Consider the following 21497-nt stretch of genomic DNA (forward strand, 5'->3'; position numbering starts at 1 on the left):
CAATAAAGTTTGTTCAATTTGTAAAAGAACATCGTCTTGTAGGGAGAGCTATATTTTCCTAAATCAATTCTTAGATTTGGAGTCATCCTAATTGTGTAAATATTGTAGCTTTTTAGTGTGAGCTGTGCAAGAGCACCAGGCTAAAAACAAAGTATTTGCACCCTTAGAAAAAGTTTTCCATTCCCTCCAAAGGTGCAGTCGGTTTGGAATTGGCGCCCCCTGCTTTTTGCTTTGTGCAAGGTTGCACTGTAATTTACCTCACCCCTTTTTTATATGACTTTCTACCTTTTTATTGTTTTTTGGATGTTAGAAGGAGGGGCCATCATGTAAGACCCACCAACACTCTTCAACCAAACATTGTGAGCTCTCCACTTGTGAGCTAGAAGCCCTGTTCCGTTCATACTCCCTATACATACACTGTCAGGTCCTTGCTGTTTACAGTGGCATCAGTGCCTGTCATACGTCTTAAGATTACCGCAAATCCTCTCCAGTCTGTGTTAGACTACATCGAAAGCAAGGAGAGAAGCTGAGATGATGAAAAGCCCAGCTCCCAATCTGTTCTCAAATCTGCCCCAAAAGGAAAATCGGAAGAAGAAAAAAAAATGAGAGGCACTATGAGGTAAAAGGGAGGGTTTTCAAAAAAAGTGCAGCACTATTCCTCTCAAAGATACAGCTGTCTGTTTTAAAAGAGACAGACTGAGAGAAAAGATGCTCGAGGCTGCTTTAAACACTCACAAACAAACACAGATTCCTATCAAACGGCTTTCAGAGTCTGAATACTCAAGGTGCTTTAATATTCCAAACATCACCAGATGGCAATCTTTATCAAATTAGTATGCGCCATACAGGATAGCATATCTTATTAAACTCTGCAAAATGGCAAGATAAGAAATTATAAAACCTTTGAGTGCATAAATAATGTACTTTTTATTTTGTCGCATTTAAAAAAAAAAGAAAAAAAAAACACAAATCAAAAGCCTAAGGAAAGAAAGCTGCTAAACTGATCAATAATTTGACGTGGGATGGAAATTTCTCGTTGGGCTGGGACGGGTAGCACCCAGCTTCAGTTAATCATTAGCAAAGTCCAATTAGAAAGGGAGTGCTGATAGGAGGGGGAAATAAATCACAAGCCAATTCTGCCCCCTTCCTTTCGGAAGGGTTTCAACGGCGAATACAGCGATAAATCTGAATATTATTAATAACAATTTCGCCCTCATTTGTAGCAGGGCCTCCACGGCTGTCAATTGGTATTACGCAGTGAAAAGGAAATTAACAGATTTATAGGCTGCTGAGTTAAAGAAAAACTGCCGTTGATGTCGGCGGCGGTTTGAATGCAAAAGAAATATCTGCCCAGTTGTTGATATTATTTTTTTTTTGTGTGTCATTTTTCTTCTTCTTCTGGGGATTGAAAGAGAAATTTCCAAGAAATGAAAAGCAGCAGAGAAATGTGAACGCTTTCTGCATATGGGGCCTGCAAACAGGCATGAGTGATGAAGAAAAAAAAAAAAAAGCTCCTACCCCTCCAGCCCCCAGATCCACGCTCACAGCAGTTGCTAAGCGACAAGAAGAAGAGTCCGCTCAGTTCGCAGAGGCTAAAGCTATCTTCTTCAGTACATTTTAAGTTGCTTTTTTCTTTTCTTTTTTTGAGGCTGTCAAGCTTTTCGTGAAGAGTTGGAGCTCACCGCACGGTAACACTACACTCTCAAGTGGATTTCTTTTGAGAAGCGGCAAGTAGATGCAAATGTTTGAGACTCAAGATGTTTTTCTTTTATTATCTGCCTTTTTCCATTCTACCCTACAATGCAGCAGCTGCATAAATCCTCCTACCTCATTCAATAAGCTAATATTAACCATCCATCTCTTTACACTCCTTCCCTCCATTTCTCTTTATGTGATTTTTTTTATGTGACGCAGCTCTCTTCCCTCATCTATCCTTCCATCCACCCATCTATTCGCTGACTGAAAGCTCCATTCCATCCTCTCATTCCAGCATCAACCATCTATCTCATTTTTCTGCTTCCAACCCCCTCTTGCTCTCCACTCATCTATAAATTCGATCAAAACCTCACCGGGCCGCTCGTGCATCCATCCATCCATCCAGCTGTTCGTCTGCTCTTTCTTTCCCCTCCCCATGCAGCCCCTCTGCTGCATACATCCCACCTTCATACATCATTAGGCAATCTATATGTCAGTGCTTCTCGACCCTCGCTTTCTGATCCCCCCCCCAACAAAGTACGACTGAGCCATTCGTACCTCTTGGTAGCGGGCCAAGCCTCCGTTGACAGCGGCGTCGATGACCCCGTTCAGGCACATAGTGAGGGGGTTGATGTTTTGCATCTGCCGGCTCTGACACTGGGCAATCAGCGTGCGCAACTGCAGGTTCTTGTTCTCTATCACCTCGATGGCGTTCTCCAACGGGCTCACCTCCACCTGTGATCAGGGAAGTTAGAAAAACATTTTTTCAGATGTTACAGATTTTCTCACTGCATGAACCTCTTCATACGCCTCCTCATAAACTGGTTATTTATTTCAAGAAAATTTTAATAAAAACAGGCATACATTTAACACTATCAGTGATTTTATTCATTTTGAAGGGTATGGCTTACAGCCAATTAAATGACTAAATTTCACCATCCCATGAGATGAATACTAGTTTGCAAACTGTGTTGCATAGTCAAAACTAAACTGCAAAGTTTTGAAAAATGAACAGGACGACTTGACTGTTGCCCAGCAGACAGCCATTGATGCCACCTTGGTAACAAAGCTGGCTGTTCACAGGGTAATCATGGAAAGTTTAGTGGAAGGAAAACCTAAAATCAATGATTTTTGCAATACTAAAAACATCATATAGGTGCATTATGATTCAACTAAAACATAGTTGATGTAATCCTGTGAGATAAAAAGTTAATTTCTAGATGGTAATTATTTAAATTTTCTATGCTCGTCAAGCAGGTGAAGCTAAAAAAGCACCGGTATCTTCCACATTTTAAAGTTTCTGAAACATTCTCCAACATATTTTTCCTTTTAATAATCCTAGAAAGTATGCATTTAATGAGCAATATTATATAGGCAGCTGGGTATTAGTTTTTTTTTATAATCTTAAAATAGTGGACGCTTTCGCAAATTCCTTACCAAGCATTAAAGTGTTTATTTGTGTTTATTTTGTTCAGTTATGATTAAAATCAGTAAAATATATTTTTTTCTTAAAATGAGCTGTAACTACAACAAAAACTTTATTAAAATACAACAATCTTGAAATGTTATTCTACATATTCAATCAATTTTATGAACAAAGCTCTGCTTAAGAAAACATTTTTTCTTTCTTTCTGTACTTGAGTAGTGAACTAAAATAATTCAAAGCATTTCGCAAAAAGAAAAACTAAAAATCGAAATGCTCTCCACTGCTCAGAAGTGGGTGATAATTATCTTGACATCTATTCAACAAGTGTACGCATGCAGCAATTACTCCGCTCCTGGTCACTTTTGTGTACGCTCTTCTTTTCATCCTCCATTTTCAACTTTCTCACAAAGCTTAATCCTTCCACCAATTTCATATGTCTTATGCATTTGTGCTGTTAAACCATCGCAGGGTAATGCAGGCTTCCCTTTCAGACAATTTCACACCACGCTCAGCAGCTGGAACTAAAGAATATGAGCTTAGACCTTAAGAGACACATGCTGCTTCCTGTTTTGCATATTCAGAAGACAATAATGTATTCAAATATCAACCCAGCTCTTTGGGATCTGAAGAAAAAAAAGGAAAAAAAAAGAGGATTTCATTTTTTTGAAGAAAAAAAATGTGAAAAGGGAAGAAATCTAAACATTTGCAGCGTTTTCTTGAGGAAGCCAATGTTTACTTGGTTACTGCTTGAGCTTTGGATTGCAACTTTCAAAAATTGTAGTGTACTTGTGTGTGGCGGATGTGTTTGATTTTATGTCTTCAAGGTAATTTTATCAAGAGTGTTCACACTCACCAGCTCCCTCTTCTCGACTTCAAACCAGCGGGAAATGCCTGGGAGACTCTGAACCAAAGTCAGGGTAGTTCTCTCCACCCACAGGCTCTGAGAAAAAGAAAAACAACCCAAGACACTTTCATGAGATCGTGTTTATCATAAAAATAAAATAAAATCCATCCCCACTCACGCCTAATGCACGGATGCTTTCAATTTCTTACACTTTAGCTCAAACTTAAGGATGAGCAGGCTGCCAAAGGTTCACTTTGGATGCAGATAAGGTGTCATGTCTGATCCCTTATGCCATCATTCACGTTCCAGCGCTTACACAGTCATCTTGGGTACTTGTCAATACACCGGCGTCTCGCAAGGTCACTCTGACAGAATGTAAACTACGGCAACTCGAGTATTTACAGGAGGCTCCTAATGTTAGACATTCATCCTATAGTGCTGCAGACGTGATACAGTTAACTACAATGTAAGCATGTCAACAAACCCCAGGAATGGAAAGCTGCTTGATATTCATTGTCCAGGTTTAGCCTTTTACAAGAGGCACATAAAACTCTCTAGTGTTTGCATCCATTATATTTTCAAAATCTCACATTCTTTTCTTGCACAAGTATTTCTACCCATGGCATTTTTATTGATATGCAACCAAAAAATATTGTGTTAATTATGTGTTCGGTATTTATACTTCTTTATTTTCATAGCCTTAAATCAAGAAAAGTACAACCAACTACCTTTAGCAGTAAGCTAATTAAAATAGGGTGATTTAATTTGGGTATAAATCCAACTGTTCTGGTCGGTTCCAATTCAACTGAACGGCCAATCAGATAAACATCTTGATTTCCTTGCCATTGAAGGAGCTGTAGAGATGTAGGGTATATGTCAGTGCAACAACTGGAGTTGTGTCCTCCACTAATCTGGCCAGAATGATGGAGGAATAAAGATTTGTTGAAAGAAAGCAATAAAATTGTCTAGATCAGTGATTGGGCTGGGATGGGTTTTGCTCTATAAGGACCCAAATGCAAAATAAACCAAGATTTTATCAACCAAAAATTTTTATAAAAAAAAAAAAATCTGTCAATATTTTTATTTTATTTTAACTTTGGTTGAGAAAAAATAATAAAAAAAAGTAAAACAGATAGTGAATCCAAATATTACTCAGTTATTTCTTGATTTGTCAAGTTTAGATGTGTGTATAGGGGATTTATTCGGAAAAGCTCAGTTTTTTTGTTAAAAACTGTAATTTGTAACTTAATTTGATTTTATACTTATTTCAGTACATTCAGTCACTTTCTTTCATTAAATGTCTGAGCATTAAATTTTAAAGTCAAGGAAATTATATATTTTTTATTTTATTTTATAATCAGTTATACTTTCTATTTTTGGAAAATAACCTGTAACCAAGGGGTTACTCTTAATATGATAAAATGGGCAAGGGGGCAGAAGTCAAACAAGGCTGGTAAAAACTAGCCTACATTGCAGTTGGCCACAAGCAATACAGAAGAAAAGCAGATATAGGGAGGAAAAGCGCATTAAATATATTGGCATCAATCTGTTGCAATGTCTCCCCTTTTTTAATTTAAAGCAGTGCTGTTTTTTTGTTTGTTTTTTTTTTTGGCTAAAAATGCTTCAAACACCAATTGGGATCAATGTTGAGATACAGGATGGGCTGATTTGTTTACAGTGTCTTTTTTTCAGGACCCCCCAAAAGAGCGGCTGAGAGCCGATATGCAACATCGATCCAGTGTCCTCACACTGAAGGAGGATCTTCCGACTCACTACACAACCCTGCTGCCCTTTATTGATTTTATTCCTTTAAAGGCCAAGAAACCCACCTGAACATAACTTGCAGGAGGTAAAAAAAAAAAGCAGGAAGTTGAGAGAAAATTCTGGCATAGATACAAAGTCTATGCTTTCCCAAGAAAAGAAAATATACATTTGTAGGGTGTCGTTTGATGACTTTTTCATTTGTGCCCACCCTCTGTGGGCTCTAGTCTCAACATTAATGTTTATTGCACGCTATTTCTACTTCAAGGCCAGAGACATCCGGCCTAAATGAAAATGCGATACTGTGATTAAATTTAGCCAAGTAACCTTGATGGAAGTGATGAGAAAACGGCATGAAGCTTGTGTGCAATAAAAGCTGAATATTTATGAGAGTAATATTGTGCACTGTGTTGCTGGGCGTCTCAAAGTGTGTGCAGCTGCAGGATCAAATCAGCCTGAGAAGGCTTCATCTGTGCTCAAGCCTTTACGCGGCTCTGACTACTGCCTGGGTTTCTGTGTATAATTACTGATGCCGCTTTCCCGATGAATAAAACATGCACTATATACACATACTAATACCTGAGCAGAACCTACTGCTGCCTACATGCTGCATGATGGAGGAGCGAGGTCATGCAAGATGTCAATAAGGCTGTTTCAACTGGCTCTGTAGGAGAAGGTGCCGATAGAATTACTGGAGTTTTATTCTCTGACTTCACACCATGGATTATTTCAGAGTTTCTCCACTCACATTCAAACCAGCCTTTTATTCCCCCCACATGCCTTTTTGCAGAAATCTACTTTATGTCTACCTTAAACTCGTTCTCCTTGTCTTTGGTGCCCTTGTGAAAAGGCCGGTCGTATCTGAACCTCCAGATGTGATTAAACTTGTAGAAGCTTTTGATGTTGTCCGGCACCCCGTCTCGCTGTAGCACGTCTTGGCTCTCTGGAATGGGAGTTACAGCGTATATTTGCAGGTCTGAAAGGGCCCGCCCCCCCGCAGGTCAAGGAAAGTACAAGAGAGCAACGTATGAAAAGTGCTGCGGGGCTGAAATGGACGACAATTTTTTCAAAGATCTGAAAGAATACGGGAACCTGAGGCTGTTCTGAGGGGCAGATGAGGACACATTCACATACATAAGTATTGTTAAGTGCATTGTGCACAGGAACATGGTGGGAAAGGAAAGCTTTGTTAACATAAGATGTCTAAGGCTTACAAAAGCATGGCCCAGTCTAACCATCATTTAGGAAATACACAACCTGATGTGCAGCTTTATAATAGGAAGGACAGCTGATGTACATGATTTGAGTTCCTTAGAGTTTGAATCCAGGATACACGAATGGCTGAACAATCTGACAGAGATGCTATTGATTGCCCTGATGTGAAATAAACCAGTGAGGATGTAAAAAATCCCCATCAATGTCTAGTTCCCATGTAACTGCACCCAGCTCAAAAAAGCCAAAAATATATATAATTTTTTCCCATGTTTACTCTTCGAATTAACATCTTCACAGCGATGCATGAATGAATCCTGATCCTGACAATTACATGTAGATGCTTACAATTCACATGAACACATTTAGATTAGAATAAATGCAAATAAATTTAACATGTTCACAAGTGCAAATAACTTTCACATGAGCACACATACCATGTGCATATATATATTTAGGTGCACATATGCATGGATGCCAATATTGCCTATTTGTAGTAACATACAAACATACAGCCTATAAATATGTTTCTGATGAAGGTAATAAGTGCTGTATTTCTTATCCCTGCAGTCTGTGTTTTGTTTCAGTACTTTTATGTAGGCCAACACTTGTGCCATACATTTGTGTGAATTATTAACAAGGCCAGCATGTTGTATTTATGAATTTAAACAATGCTTAGAGGGGAAGCATGCTTTCCTGTTGCTACTTAAGGGATTTATAGAGGGGTTGTTTGCTTAGGTTTCGGAAAATCCTTCCTTTTAACCTTATTTTTTCATAGATTAGATCAAGATGATTCATTTTATACTGTTTCCTTTGACTAACCAAATAGCAGATTATTCCTGTTTGCTAGTTTTTGGTAAAAAACAGCATCACTAGAAAGAGTTTTCCCATAATCTAGTAAAAACTAATGTTACTCTCTTTGAGAAACAAGCTCCAGGGCTTATTTTCAAAATGGATTCCCCACCACAGTGTGCATGATTGCAAATTTGGCATACAGCATAAACTATGTAGTACTGTACCACTTCCTTGTTTGCTTTTGCATGTGAATGGTCTTTGATTATGATTGCAAAACAAACAGCAATATATGGCAAGTCATAGCTTATTATGGGCGGTTATAGATACAAAAAACGCAAAGGTGCCTGTGCATCGTGCTATCAGTAGTCTATTGCATGGTTTGAATATGTATTGCTCAGGATACACTGTGCATCAGCCTGGTATATGGTCTGGTCCGGCTGGTTGACGTGCTGCATGGCGATGGCGTGGGGAAACTCATTGAGCATCCGCTGCTGGAAAGCCTCCAGCCTCTCGTAGTCATGGCCGCGACACACAAACTCTTTATTCTGCAGCAGAAGGGGGCGAATGTAAGGGAAAAGGCCATCATAGGGTTAGATTGACATCTAGTGGCTGCAGCATGCAACTACAGACTCCAACAAGGATGGTGCCTGTTACATCATTAAATGGTGCAGAATAAAATTTGCTGAATGTCACCTTTACACTGAAAGAGCCTTATGTAAGACAATGTTAATTCTCTCTGCAGGTATATTTCAATTTTGCAGAGGGAGAACATGTTACAAAAAAAGACAATATAGAGAATATGTAAATTTTTTTTTTTTTTACCCGTAAGAAGAAAGGGAACTTCTTTCCATAGAAGCCAACTCTGAAGAATTCCGGCTCTAATCTTTGCTGGTCCATTATTTTGTCATACAGGGATGCTTCCCTCATCTAACAAAATAAATAAAACAATATTAAAAAAAATAATAATTCACAGTATTTGTTTCTTTCTTTTGAAACGAAAAAGTAAAACGTTCCACCTGCTGCTCTCACAGCTTACCCTCATTTTGCTCAAGTTCCTATAGTCGTAGTACGACTCGTATTGATCTGCAAGCTCCCTGCACAGGATGATGCCATTCTCCCAACACTGGCGATTCACAAAGAAAGAAAACAGAAAAAACATCAGAAAAAAAACATGAGAAAATTAAACTTGGTATGTAGGGTAGCAATCAAACCACTTGATGGCACTATTGAGCTAACAACAATCAAAAACCAAATGCATCCTGTCCACAGACAGGTACTGGTACAGAGCACAGCAGAATTGCTAATTAAACAGAAGGCTTTTGTTTCCTGCTGCCTCCTGGCCCCTGCGCTGTCGTACCAGCAGATGGTGAAGCCGCTGAATGGAAGGGAAATGTGGACTATTAGTGAAAAGAGGAGCAGTTTGAAAAACTCTCAATTCATATGGGATGTTGACATTTCCAATCATATGTCTTAGCTAGAAGTGAGCATTTGCAAGCAATAGCATCAGAATAACAATAAAACCTGCTTAACTGTGGAACAGTTGCTGTATTCAGCTAAAATGAGAGAAAAAAGCAGCATAAAATGAACAGTAATGTTTTATACGTACATACGGAGAAACCTAGATCATGATGTGTTGGCTCACCTTTCCCCTGTCGAAGTTCTGAATGATGGTGAGATGCAGGAACTCCTTTCTCTGCCACTCACTCTGCATGGGGTAGTTAAGGAACTCTCTGAGCGGCCTGTCTGACCACTCAAGTAACTCGTCATAAAGCAGCAGGGTGTAGGAAGCCTCTGCAAAATAAACACAATAGCAACTGTTCAGATTGGAGATTTTGAGCAAAAGAACAATTTGATGACATTAAAAAAGCTTTTCAGATGCAACTACACATCTTTAACTTTGTGATGTTGGAACCAAACGTTTTCACTAATTTTACTGGTATTTTATGTTATTATTTGATGTTCTGTTGGAACGGCAAATTAGGCTAAAATGCAAGCCTTAAGGCTCAGTTACGCCTGAAGGACGTACGCAGACATGACGTCTGCAACTTTCATACTCCCTCTTGTACCTAATATTCTGGACAGCTCCTGGACAGGCTGCATTATACAATGAAATTGAATACATAGCTGTTGTCAGCTTTTTAAAAGCCTCTTCATGACAGTAGATTTCACAAGATGTCTTTAGAAGTTTATATTTGCAAAACCTAGTCGGCAGGATTTGGTACTCGTCAATGATGTTTTTAAGAAAGTGCAAAAAAAAAAAAAATGTCCTAGGTCCACGAAATGTAAATTCTGTCCGTGCGGATGCTGAGCTTGGGGGCATGGAAGTTAAAATGGCATAATTTAGCAACTTGGACCTCAAGCATAAAAGCTATGTAAGGCGTCTAACAGGTTTTCTTACAGAATTACACAAATTGGGAATCAATAGTGTTTTCAAATTCTGACCAAATGATCTAGCAAGTTTTGCAAACTCTAACAACTCTTTTTTTTTTTTTTTTTTAAATGGGACTAGCTGCAAATATAGAGACTTTTTCTATTGTTGTTGGAGAGCGATCGCTTAATTAGTCTTGCTAGTCTGGCGATCGAGCCTTATCCTTTTCTTCCAACAAACATTGTCAGATTTTGAAATGCAAATGCATTTTGGGACATATTCTGATGGACACATACACTGACCGGAAGTACAGCTTGATAGAAAAAATGTTTTTTGCAGCTTGTCTTATATCAGTAGTGCCTCTGACCAGCATCCCTATATTTGCTGAATCCCACATATTATGATGATTCCACCATGTTTCTACATGAGGACATTTATGTATTTATGTAGGTTGATGTATCTATGTATATATTTTGCCACAGTTTTTCTATCTTTTTCGGGAAAAAAATTCTTAAGAAATGATAACACATAAGATCTCAATAAAACATATTTGTGCTAAAAATGTTGCAAAACGTAGAAAGGTTAAAGGAGTATGAACACTAAGATAATGACAGATGAAGAACCAGATGCATAGTATAAAAAAGACAACCTCTCTTTGAAGGGAGTACCTGTGTAGTTTTGAGCTTTTAGGTGGAGTTCATATAGTTTGTGGATGTAGCGGATGTACATTTCCTCCTTGTTGAGTTCAGTTTTGTAGAAGTTCTGCAGACAGGTGATTGAGTTGAAAGGGATCCCAAAAAAGATGGAAGGAAAATGGGAGAAAGGCAATTGAAATAATCAATTCAAAAGTTGGAAATGAGCACAAAAATAATAATAAAAAAGATAAGACATATCAGATGCATAATCACAAAAAACATTCACCCACACACCCATAGGATGTATTTAGTTACATGAATTTCAGCAAAAATTTCAATGCATAAAGGAACAAACCAGAACCACTTTGCACATGAAAGAGTACATTGTCTTCATATTATATTAATATATTCTTTTTTGAAAAAAAAAGAATAAATTATATTTTGAAAATGATCCTATAACATGTGTTTTATGGTTTGTATTGCTATTAAGATTAACATTCTAATTGTAAATAATGTGTCATTTCCCATCCTTTATAATGAAGATCAATGAGAATGACTTGTCCTGTGGCTCCTTGTCTGCATAAGTCATGTGACCTGCTCTAAAGATAACAATTAGTGTAACACTAAAACAGTTGAAATACAAATTATTAAAGGTTATAAATTGTATTTTTTTTTAACCGGCTGAGGTAGTGGGGTTAAACTGAGACACATTAATGGTGGAAATTTTCAAAGAGTCATATCAAAACAGAGGGTGGACATGCTAGAGTTAGCCTTCAGCACATGGCATAAGAACAACTGCGGGAGATACAGTATATCGGAGTTTTTGAAAACAAAAAACAGGGTCTATACGGGTTACTATGAAAAGATAATGAGGCTGTCCTGCTGAAATCAAGAAGGGACAAAGTACCAATTTCTTTAGTGAACAAGTATTGTCATAGCAACCTGTGGGACAATTCTGAATTCTCATTCATAAACATGGTCCGTTTCTCAATATGTGTACTTGTGCGTTTTCATGTGCTCAGTAATCTAAAAACGTCATCACCCTCAGCACTAGTACAGTTCCAATTCATAAGAATGCGAACACTGAGAACAGACAAAGTCCCCGGATGTTGTTCTCACCCCTCGCTATTTACCCAGCAAGCATCAGAGCAGACTTGTCCATTCTTGAGATTAATAGCTGTCCCAGCATACACTGCAGCAGCTTTCAACGGAGCGCTCCATTGAAAGATAAAAGTTCTCATTTCTGTTGCTGTTGTTCAATAAAAGTATCTTTTAAGATCATTTGAGGCGAGAATATTATACTTTAAAGCGTCACTATACGGTCCATTTACCAACTTAAGGCATAATTTAAAAAAAATTCCGAAGTTGAGAGGACCAGCAGACCTCCGAGGGTAACGGCAGCCAGCGCTAACCGTAGCCCTCTCTCGGCATAGCCGTGTGTTAAGGACTGTTGGCTCTAATGCCGATTATTTGCTTTATTTGGCAAAATGTTGATTTGATTTGTGTTTATCTGACTGTTAATTATTATTCCCCCACTAAATAAAGAATAATAATAATTTATTATTATCCATAGACTATTAATAACAGGAGGTGAAATGCAGCTCTAGACGAGCCGGGCATATGGCAACGTCATCAGTACGCTTCTGTTCCAATTGACCCATATGTATGCTGCGTACTCCCGTTCTCACCAAGTCCATACTTTCCTGTGTTCTTCTCAAGAACATACTTGGCGAGGACAAGAGTCCGTACTCGCATTCTAGTGAATTGAAAAACGGCCATGGTAGTTCCAAAAACACCTGGTATAACGTTACATTGATCAGTATGTGTAGAACCCCTGTTAGCTTTGGCTTGTGTAAACAATCTGTTTGTTAACTTTATGCCACCAACTTATTGTTAGCCAATTCTGAATTTTCTGAGTAAAGGACATGACAGAGGCTGTATGATACTGATAAGGTCAGTCAATTATTTGTTGTTTCTCTTGAAACCAATAATGTAATTTAAATTGCTGCTCCATTTTTGTGATCTTGTCTTTTTTAAAGTTGAAATGCAACTGCTTAAGGGCATATATTACAATAATGTTCATATATCCACCGGATGTTTATATGAGGGCAAGTTAAAGAAAAATAATCTGTTTAAGGAAAGAGCATGCTATAAACTTACCAGTAAGCTGACAGTGCAACCAATCTTTTTACCATCAACTTCCCCCAACTTCATACAATCCCTGGGGATCAAATACAAATATATAAAACTAATTGTCATGGGAACTGAAGCAGACAGTCTCATGCATCTCAGAAGACAAGTGTGAGTGAGTGTGTGTGTGATCTTTGACCTGTAGTCCAGCAGCCTTTCCATCAGACGAGTGACGGTTGCAATCAGAGAGATCCCGCTCTCCCTCCACGTCTCCCTCTCAATCTTCTTCAGCAGGCTACAGGACAAATGAAGAGAGACAAGAACAAGACAGAGAGAACGTCACGATCTGAAAAGACGAGAGAGAAAGAGGTGGAATGGGAACACAAGCAGCAATGGAAGAAATTACTGAAGAAAAAAGATGGCACAAAGCAAGGAGGAAATTAATCTCAGTCATGCAAGGATCACCTATGCTTGTAGGCTCGCCTGCTGGAGTTATAATATAAAATCAAGCAAAATATCGATTATAAGAACTGGTTGGTTTGATGGAAAGTTAGAACACACACACTAGAGCTCTTTCTGGGTCCGACCAATCGTTTCCCCTGTTTCCTTTCACAAAGACGACACAGAGACCAAAGAGGAGAGCATCTTACCTAGGGTACGGACCAAACAGAGGAATTCTACTCCAGGCGGGAAGCATAGGCGGAATAAATTAATATTAACATGATTAAAATCAGCACAAACTTAGACAGCTCAGCTTACGGGGTGGATAAAGTCAGCAGGTGGGACAATTATAGGAGAACAAAATAGAACTAAAATATGCAGAAATGATAGAAAATCAATCTATTGCAATTTAAACAGTAAAAGCAAAACGTTAAAGACTAGAACAAATAAAACAACGATGATAATAATAATAAAATCAGATCATGATAAAAATTTCTTCTATTGCATATGTACAGTCACATCACAGATTACATATAAACATTAATCTGCATCAATATTTGGTGATCTAGATACAGTCTGTTATCTAATATGTGTATCAGTTATGGGAATGTGAATGATTTACAACAAAAACATCACAGTTTGATTCCCACCTACAGTATCTTACAAAAGTATTCATATATTTTAAACTTTTAGACATTTCGGCAGGCTCTGACTGCAATCCTCAAGGTTTTTTTTGTGGGATTTTGGGTATGGACACCTGTGGGGTCCCTGACCCTGCAGAAAAAAAGCTCCCATGATACAAGAGGGAGGAAGAAACTAAGTAATAAATGTTTTTAAATTATTATCCTAAAATAGAAATTTAACAATAAGATGGAGAATTAAAACCCAAGGAATGACTTCCCACAAGCGGATTTACTGATTCCATGATGCAATACATGCAATTCAGTCTTAGCATAAAAACAGGATTTTTGTTGTTGAAATGAAGCAAACTAGCTAAGTGAGGAGAGCATTATGCAGCGGTGCCATCATTAGATGGTTTAGTCCACACATTTCTGTAGGTAAGGCAATATGAAAGTCATCTTTTTTTTTTAGAAAGCCATAAGAAATTTTGCTTTCAAACAGCCAACAGGGGAAACAGAAAAAAATTATAAGAACTTTATTATTATTTATTATTATTTATATCAAGTTGGAGAAATTTATCTCTGCATTTAACCCATTCCCTTGGGGAGCAGTGGGCTGCCTTTGTGCGGCACCCGGGGAGCAGTGTGGGGTTAAGGGTCTTGGGGTTAAGGGTCTCGCTCAGGGACCCAGAGTGGCAGTCTTTAGGAGAGGAGGGTTGAACTCACAACCTCAGGTTGAACTCACAACCTCAGGATTCAAAGCCCTATGCCCTAACCACTAGGCTGCCACTCCCTCACGAGGCCGTCTTGACCTAAATCCAATAAGGAATGTCTGGTATGACTTAAATATTATTGGCCTTAAGATGTTTTGAAGAGAACAATAAATTAGATTTTGTTAGTCTTTAGATGTGGCCAGCTGGTAGACACACCCATAAAGACTGTCAACTAACTGCAAAAGGAGGAGGTTCAATGAATTACCATAGGGACCTGCAAACATTCATCATGCACAGTCTGTAGTTTTATTTGCAAAAGTTCTCTATAAATTATTTAAGCTCTTCCTTAAGTAAAGTAGCTGGGCACAGCTTTCTTGCTATTGCTTAAAATCCCATTGAGCTGTACTGTATTTCTGGCTCTAGCAATACAACAATTAGACCTAGTTCAAGGGGTGGGAATACTTTTGTAAGTCCTGTTTGTGAAAGTGAGGAGACAATTGTTATGCAAATGAGGCTGGATTATTTCAATTTTAAACAGGAGTGATTTAAAAATATATTCCAACTATAAGCCCACAATGAAGGGCAACAAGAAGAATAAAAACAAATGATAAACGTAGCAAACAAATACACACAAGCAAACAAACAAACATTAAGCAGATGCAAAATAAAATCTGCAAAGAAAAGGACAGATAGGAACAAGGCCCATGGATAGATGTAGTGTGAGTGAAGATCACAGTGACAACACCAAGGGAGAAGATTCACTACTTACCTCATCATGTAACTAATCTACTTGATCTTCACTGCTCCAAATGTAAAACTCCTCATCAATGATTTCTTAATACTAATCTTGAAATTGACTATTAATAGAATTTCAAACAGAGCTTCTCTGTTTTGTCTCTACTCTGACTTTAAAAGGTTTCCATGCAAAAAAGGTTCTTTATTATTCAACCCCGTCTGGGTTCTCTCAATCTTTTATTAACTCACATGCTGTTGAAGAGCTCCCTGTACGTTTCGTCTCCTTTACCCTCAGACATCAGACTGTCCAGTTTATCAATCAGCTTGGCCTCCACCTGTGAGGGGGACAAAGCAACTTTAATAAAATGACTGGATAGAAGTCAGACTCTGAGGTTTTAAAGCTCTGAACCAATGACTGATTTGCATCATAACTTGCATGTTAAAAGCAGCAGCGTTTCTTTGTCTTTGTCTCTTTTTTGACTTTAATTTTTGTATAGATGCAACCTGAGCTTTGCATGAAATCATTAATCTACACTCACCCTGCTTATTTTGAGCCAAATGCGCCTTTCAGAAAGCTGAACGGTTTATAGATGAGGCTCTTTTTTTTATTTATTTTTTTTAGCTTTCTACATGTTATGTAACATAGTAAATTCTAAAATGTTTGGTAACATGCACAAGTGTTTCCAAACCGTTTTTGACTTGTGTACCTCTTTGGGCATTTTGTCTTACCATGAGTACCCTTCTCAGTCAAAAGTATTGATAATTGTCCAAATGTGAAACATACAATCACTGATTTAAAAAAATGACTATTAATAATTTAATTTAAGCATTTAATTCTTAGGCATTTTATTCATTCCGTCTCAAGCAAAAACAACAAAAATATGTTGCCTGGAAGTCAGTAAGGAATGGAAATAGATACAAAATAAAACCATACTATAAACCAGTATTTATAAAACTGGACCTCCTCTGAGTGACTACCTTATAATTACATTTGAATGAAATGCAAACAAAATACTGAACAAAAATTATAGTCAAAATTATTTAATTAGTTTCGTTTTCATCAAGACACCTGAGCTACTTTGATGAGCTCTGATAGCTCAGAGTGAAAAACAGCTGATCCCAGGCTGTTCTCTACATCCAGTCTGTTCCTCTGCTTGGTTTTTAAGTGTGTCAAAGCTGAAGGTTGAACTCAAACATATAAGAAAAACTTACTTTTTGGATGATAAAAGCTTGTTTAAATTTTCAATTGGGTCCTCACAAAGCAGATCAGCTCCCAGCCCTATTTTATTTTACTAACAAATAAAGTATTTTCATGTACCCCTTGCAATGCACTTGCGGACCACTAGGGGTATGAGTACCTCTATATGGGAATCACTGATTTACACCATGAAGGAGAATCTATTTTTAAACAGAAAACACACAAGGACTGCTAATGCATTAAAGCAGCTAAAGTATTGTGTATTATTCATCATGAAATAAAGTCACTTTCACTTAGATTGGTGCCTCTTTAGAACAACTTAGAGTTTGTCGGCTAAAAAAAACAACAACTCCTCTGCAAATAAATGCAGGCTTACGGTTTACTTAGAGGGTGTTCCAAGAGAAAACCCAAAATTTTTTTGTTTAGAGGGAAAATATCTGAAATTGAATGTATAGCAAAAGCCTTAAAAAAAAAACATTGACAAAACATTTCAAACTTGACTTTTTATCAACTCAAACGGCTGCTATCATCTCCTTTAAAGCGTAAAGATGAAAACTATCACCTGATGTAATTTTAACAGTGGCCCACCTGTTTAAAATTGCCGCTGCGCCTCTGCTCCCAGTCCATCATGTCATGGAAGATTGGGATCATGACATTCCTTAGATCAGGTTGAGGGACCAGGGTCACTTCCAGGAACGGCCCAATCATGGCCGGGATAAAGTTCAACTTGTGTTCCCCTGGATCCAAGACAAGGTTCAAACCAAAGGTTAGACTTTCAATTTACTGATGAACCGTTGGACTTGAAATCAACCCTGAGGCAGTTTTACTCTGAAAAGCTCTTCTTTGTTGGTTATGGACTGTAAAACTTCTCAAAGAATTTGCTTCATCAGGTCCTCTTTTTCTTTTTCTTTTTTCATTTATGTTACATCTAATTGTGGTACAATATTAATTTTAAAAGATTCCATTTACTCTCATATTGTGATCCATTGCTGCTTGTAAAATACTATAGCAATTTTTAAAAATAAGCTCCTTTACACAGTGTTACAATCTAAGATTTTTTCTGTTAACTTCAATGAATATGTCTTACAATAAATTAAAATAAAAATCTACCTGGATAACTTTTTAAAGCCCCTTTTTCCTCTGCTAGGCTGTAATATCCTGCTTGGATAAAGCACCCTGAAAACTAGCTTCTTTAGCAAAGATATTTGAATATTTACGCCAAAGCATGACCACGCAGTTTACATTTTCTTTAACCAATAATCATCAAAATTACCAAAACAAAATATCCTTTAAATGATGGTTTTATTTATTCAAACACACCTGTGACACATTAGAAATTATTTGCAACTAGGACTGAAACAATGAATCGGATTAATTGATTATTGAAATGATCACTAACTAATTTAGTAAACAATTAATCTTTATCTGGAGTATACTAAAGTATAGTAAATACTTTCTTTTAGCTGAAAAAGGAACCCACTCAGAGCATTAATTATACCAAAATTGTTAAAGTAATATTTAAATATTCACTTTTATTTTTGCCAATATGATCTATCCAGAACTCCATAAGAGGAAAAGTTTTAGCCTTACCTGGTTTCATTCTGTTAAGGAATCTTTCGCAATCAATCGATTAACCGAAAAAATTATCAATAGGTTAATCGATTAGCAAAATAATCATTAGCTTCTCAAATTGTGTACATCTACAATTAAAGGTTTATCTTAAAATGTAAATATGTAATAAATAGTTCTGGTTTATTACATTACAGTACAGACACATTTTTCAAGAAGTTGTAATCCTTGTAAGCAACAATCTAAGCACTTAAAAGGACAGTTACCTAAATTCTGCCACATGCTGAAGATCTCACAGCCCATCATTACACGCATGTCTCCGTATCTGCATGACAAATTATTTAACATTATCCAAAATGCATGTTAGTGACATGCAAAATATTCTACGGACTTGCAATACAGATTGAATGTCTATAATTTTCAGAAGTTAGTGTTGGTGAGCAATAGATAGCACTCACTTCTCCAGAATCTTCTTCCTCTTGGATGGCGAGAAGGATTCAAGCTGAAGACAGGGCTGGTTGATGAATATGACAGACAGGTAGAAATACGAGTCCCAAACCTGAAAAACATGACAAATCCAGCTCTCCTTTGAAATGTTTGATTTTCATGAATTTAGACATTTTATTTCTATAGTCTGATCTGTTTTAGTTCTATTTACTATTACTGATCAATAAATAATTAAGAGAATTAAATCCTTTAATAATCTTGCAGTTATGCTCCAAAAGATTCAAAAAGTCATACCTTATAATCAAACTTGTCATTGAGGAAGTTTTTCCTCAGCGCATCTGAAAGGTAGAGGACGGTTGTGATGATGACGCTGAAAGAAAAAGACCAACAGCAAGTATAAATGACAACAGAATATCTATTATGCTAATTATCAAATAGAAAGAAAAAACAAGAAAGGTAAAAAGGTAGATTGGAAATCTTGCTGTAATCTCAGGTTTAGATGTTTTTTTGTTGAATGTCTTACTTGTTTGTGACGAGTCGCATCACCGTCCAGTCTTTGGGAAACATTTCGGGTCTTATTAGGATTCTGAAGACTGTGAAGATATGAAGCAGGAAGTCCTGCAACATGAACACAACAACATGTGGTCAGGCAACACTTACAGGAAGTTAACATATTAAGATAAACAATTTTCTGTTTTTTTTCCCCAAATAACGTTGCATTAATCTTCATCCTGGTCCAGTCCCATTATAAACTAATTATTGTGCTCACTGTTGGACAAAAAAGCTTTCTCCTCCATTGATGATTTTTAAACATATATGTAAACAAATAAAAACACTATATATATATATATATATATATATATATATATATATATATATATATATATATATATATATATATATATATATTCAAATAAGACAAAAACACACAACTAAGTTGCATTAAGTTTTAATTGCATTTCTGATTTTTGGGATGGATAAACGACAGCAGTTTCCCAAAAACATTCAGGTGCTGTAAAGGAAACACAGGAACAAGTATCTTACCCTCAGGTCGTCTTTGCTGCTGAATGCCTGCAGCAGCTTCTGATAGTGTTTGTCACTCATGTGTCGCAGGAGCGCCAACAAACACGCCACAAACTCACCCTGACAGAATAAATGCAAAAAGAAAAAACAAACAAACATTAGTTTTAGTGTAAGTAAAATTAAAAGAGCCAGAAACTGCCGAGTTAAATTGAGATATAGACATTAGACAGTCAGATTTTTAACATCATTACAGATTTTGAAGTACTTCCACCGTACCCACTTAAGCTAAAGCAAAGTTTTAATAACTACTTTATCCTTTACACTTTTCAGATAAGACGTCTAGATAAAAGCCTACAAGAAGGAATCCAATGTGATTAATGTCTTAAATAAGAGGAAATTATTTCACCTTAGTCAGTTCCCATTATCTCTCAGTATAAATGTTGATGTTAATATTATCCACGTCACTATTCCCCATCTGTGCTTGCATGATAAATTTTAATTACTGCCTCCAATATTAATAATCATAGAGGAGTGATAGTTGCCACTGGTGAAACTCAATTTAAAATCTCTAATTAGGCTTGACGATTCTGCACATTCCCAAACCAATTTTTGCGCAAAGACACACACACACACACACACACACACACACACACACACGTACAGTGACATCCTGAAACTGCAGTCTCATGGCGGGTCCTGCAGGTTGGGGCCGGTTGCTGATTTCCAGGATAGTTCTCAGTAATACTCCCAGGAGACTTTCCACTATGAGCTCCACTTCCTCCGACACAGCAGGCTCCTAAAAAGCAGAGGAAAAAAAATATTTCTCACTAAATGATGGAAGACATGTGGGAGTATCCATATTCAGCTGCCAAAGTCACAATAAAACGGTGTATGCTAATATTTAAATGAAGAAAATCGTGTTTTTTATGTGCGGTTTGCAGAGTTCTTTTTTCACCTGCCCTATAGCAGATGCTCTGTTGCACTTGGTGCCAAGATTAAATTAGGTCTTTGTTAAGTTTTGTTTGTCATGATACCAACTGTTTGAAAAGAGCTCTGATAGCAGATCTGAACAAGTTCAGAAGATTAACATACGTTGGTCTGAACTGAATGTTACATTTTCATTTTTAAAAGCGATTAAGGAAAATTTGCTCTGTCTTATAAAAAAAAGGTTATGGATTACAAATTAGATTTTATTATTTTTTGATCAACTACAATGTTAAATATAAATTGAGAAGTCCATATGTTTATATCCTATTCTTTGTATCTAAAGGTGAATCTATGTCATGATCTGGCCTGTTTGCTCTCCCTTAATTCATCATTCCTTTCACCTGTTGTTTTCCCTCCCTGCCTCAATTATAATTTATTCCTCTCACCTGTTTCCTCTGGTTTATATTCAGTTCAGCCTGAGCATTCAGTGCCAGATCATTACTTGTCTTATTGTTAGTCTGTCTGTTCAGTTTTTGCCTTGGTTCATGTCCTGGATCCTAGAAGCCAGTGGAAAGAGGGTATTAGTGTTTGTCTCGTTTCCTGATTGTCCACTGTTCCTCCCCTGCGGAGTCCTCTGGGTTTTTGGCTCTATATGTGGGGAGGTTCAGTTTTTATCTAAGTAAGCCTGGCTCCAGGGAGGAAACCAGTTTTAAGTCCTGCATCAAGTTCTGGTTCCACGTCCTGTCTCGGCTACCCTCTTCCACTGAGCCTGCTCATCTGCACCTGATCCTGTCTGCTCCTGTGTGTGACCACCTGGTCATGCTTTCGGACCCTGTCAGACTCTGAACCCTCCTGGGAGCCTGTGGATGCCTGAAAGTCTGAATCCTGCCACCTGTTTCTGTTCCTGCTTGATCTGGATCCTGTCCCTGTCTGTTCTGGATCCCTGACCAGGATTGGC

At 37.4% G+C, this 21497-nt stretch overlaps 1 protein-coding gene across 1 annotated transcript in view; it reads right to left on the bottom strand.

Annotated features, from left to right (window-relative positions):
• The window catches only part of dock4b (dedicator of cytokinesis 4b), a 114647-nt gene that overhangs the window by 28802 nt on the left and 64348 nt on the right, over window positions 1–21497 (bottom strand). Inside the window, exons 24-42 of the mRNA XM_038286511.1 lie at window positions 20274–20408; window positions 19634–19732; window positions 19113–19207; window positions 18884–18959; window positions 18601–18701; window positions 18409–18467; window positions 17162–17310; window positions 15625–15710; window positions 13517–13543; window positions 13066–13161; window positions 12897–12957; window positions 10770–10863; window positions 9376–9524; window positions 8770–8856; window positions 8556–8660; window positions 8137–8278; window positions 6536–6702; window positions 3975–4061; window positions 2254–2430 (exon numbers count right to left, since the gene is read on the bottom strand). Coding sequence (XP_038142439.1) covers window positions 2254–2430; window positions 3975–4061; window positions 6536–6702; window positions 8137–8278; window positions 8556–8660; window positions 8770–8856; window positions 9376–9524; window positions 10770–10863; window positions 12897–12957; window positions 13066–13161; window positions 13517–13543; window positions 15625–15710; window positions 17162–17310; window positions 18409–18467; window positions 18601–18701; window positions 18884–18959; window positions 19113–19207; window positions 19634–19732; window positions 20274–20408 — 1992 coding nt within the window. The remainder of the gene's footprint in view (window positions 1–2253; window positions 2431–3974; window positions 4062–6535; window positions 6703–8136; window positions 8279–8555; window positions 8661–8769; window positions 8857–9375; window positions 9525–10769; window positions 10864–12896; window positions 12958–13065; window positions 13162–13516; window positions 13544–15624; window positions 15711–17161; window positions 17311–18408; window positions 18468–18600; window positions 18702–18883; window positions 18960–19112; window positions 19208–19633; window positions 19733–20273; window positions 20409–21497) is intronic.

This window comes from Cyprinodon tularosa, unplaced genomic scaffold (assembly GCF_016077235.1).
Source record: "Cyprinodon tularosa strain WSP-4 unplaced genomic scaffold, ASM1607723v1 ctg227, whole genome shotgun sequence".
NCBI classification, from domain to species: domain Eukaryota; kingdom Metazoa; phylum Chordata; class Actinopteri; order Cyprinodontiformes; family Cyprinodontidae; genus Cyprinodon; species Cyprinodon tularosa.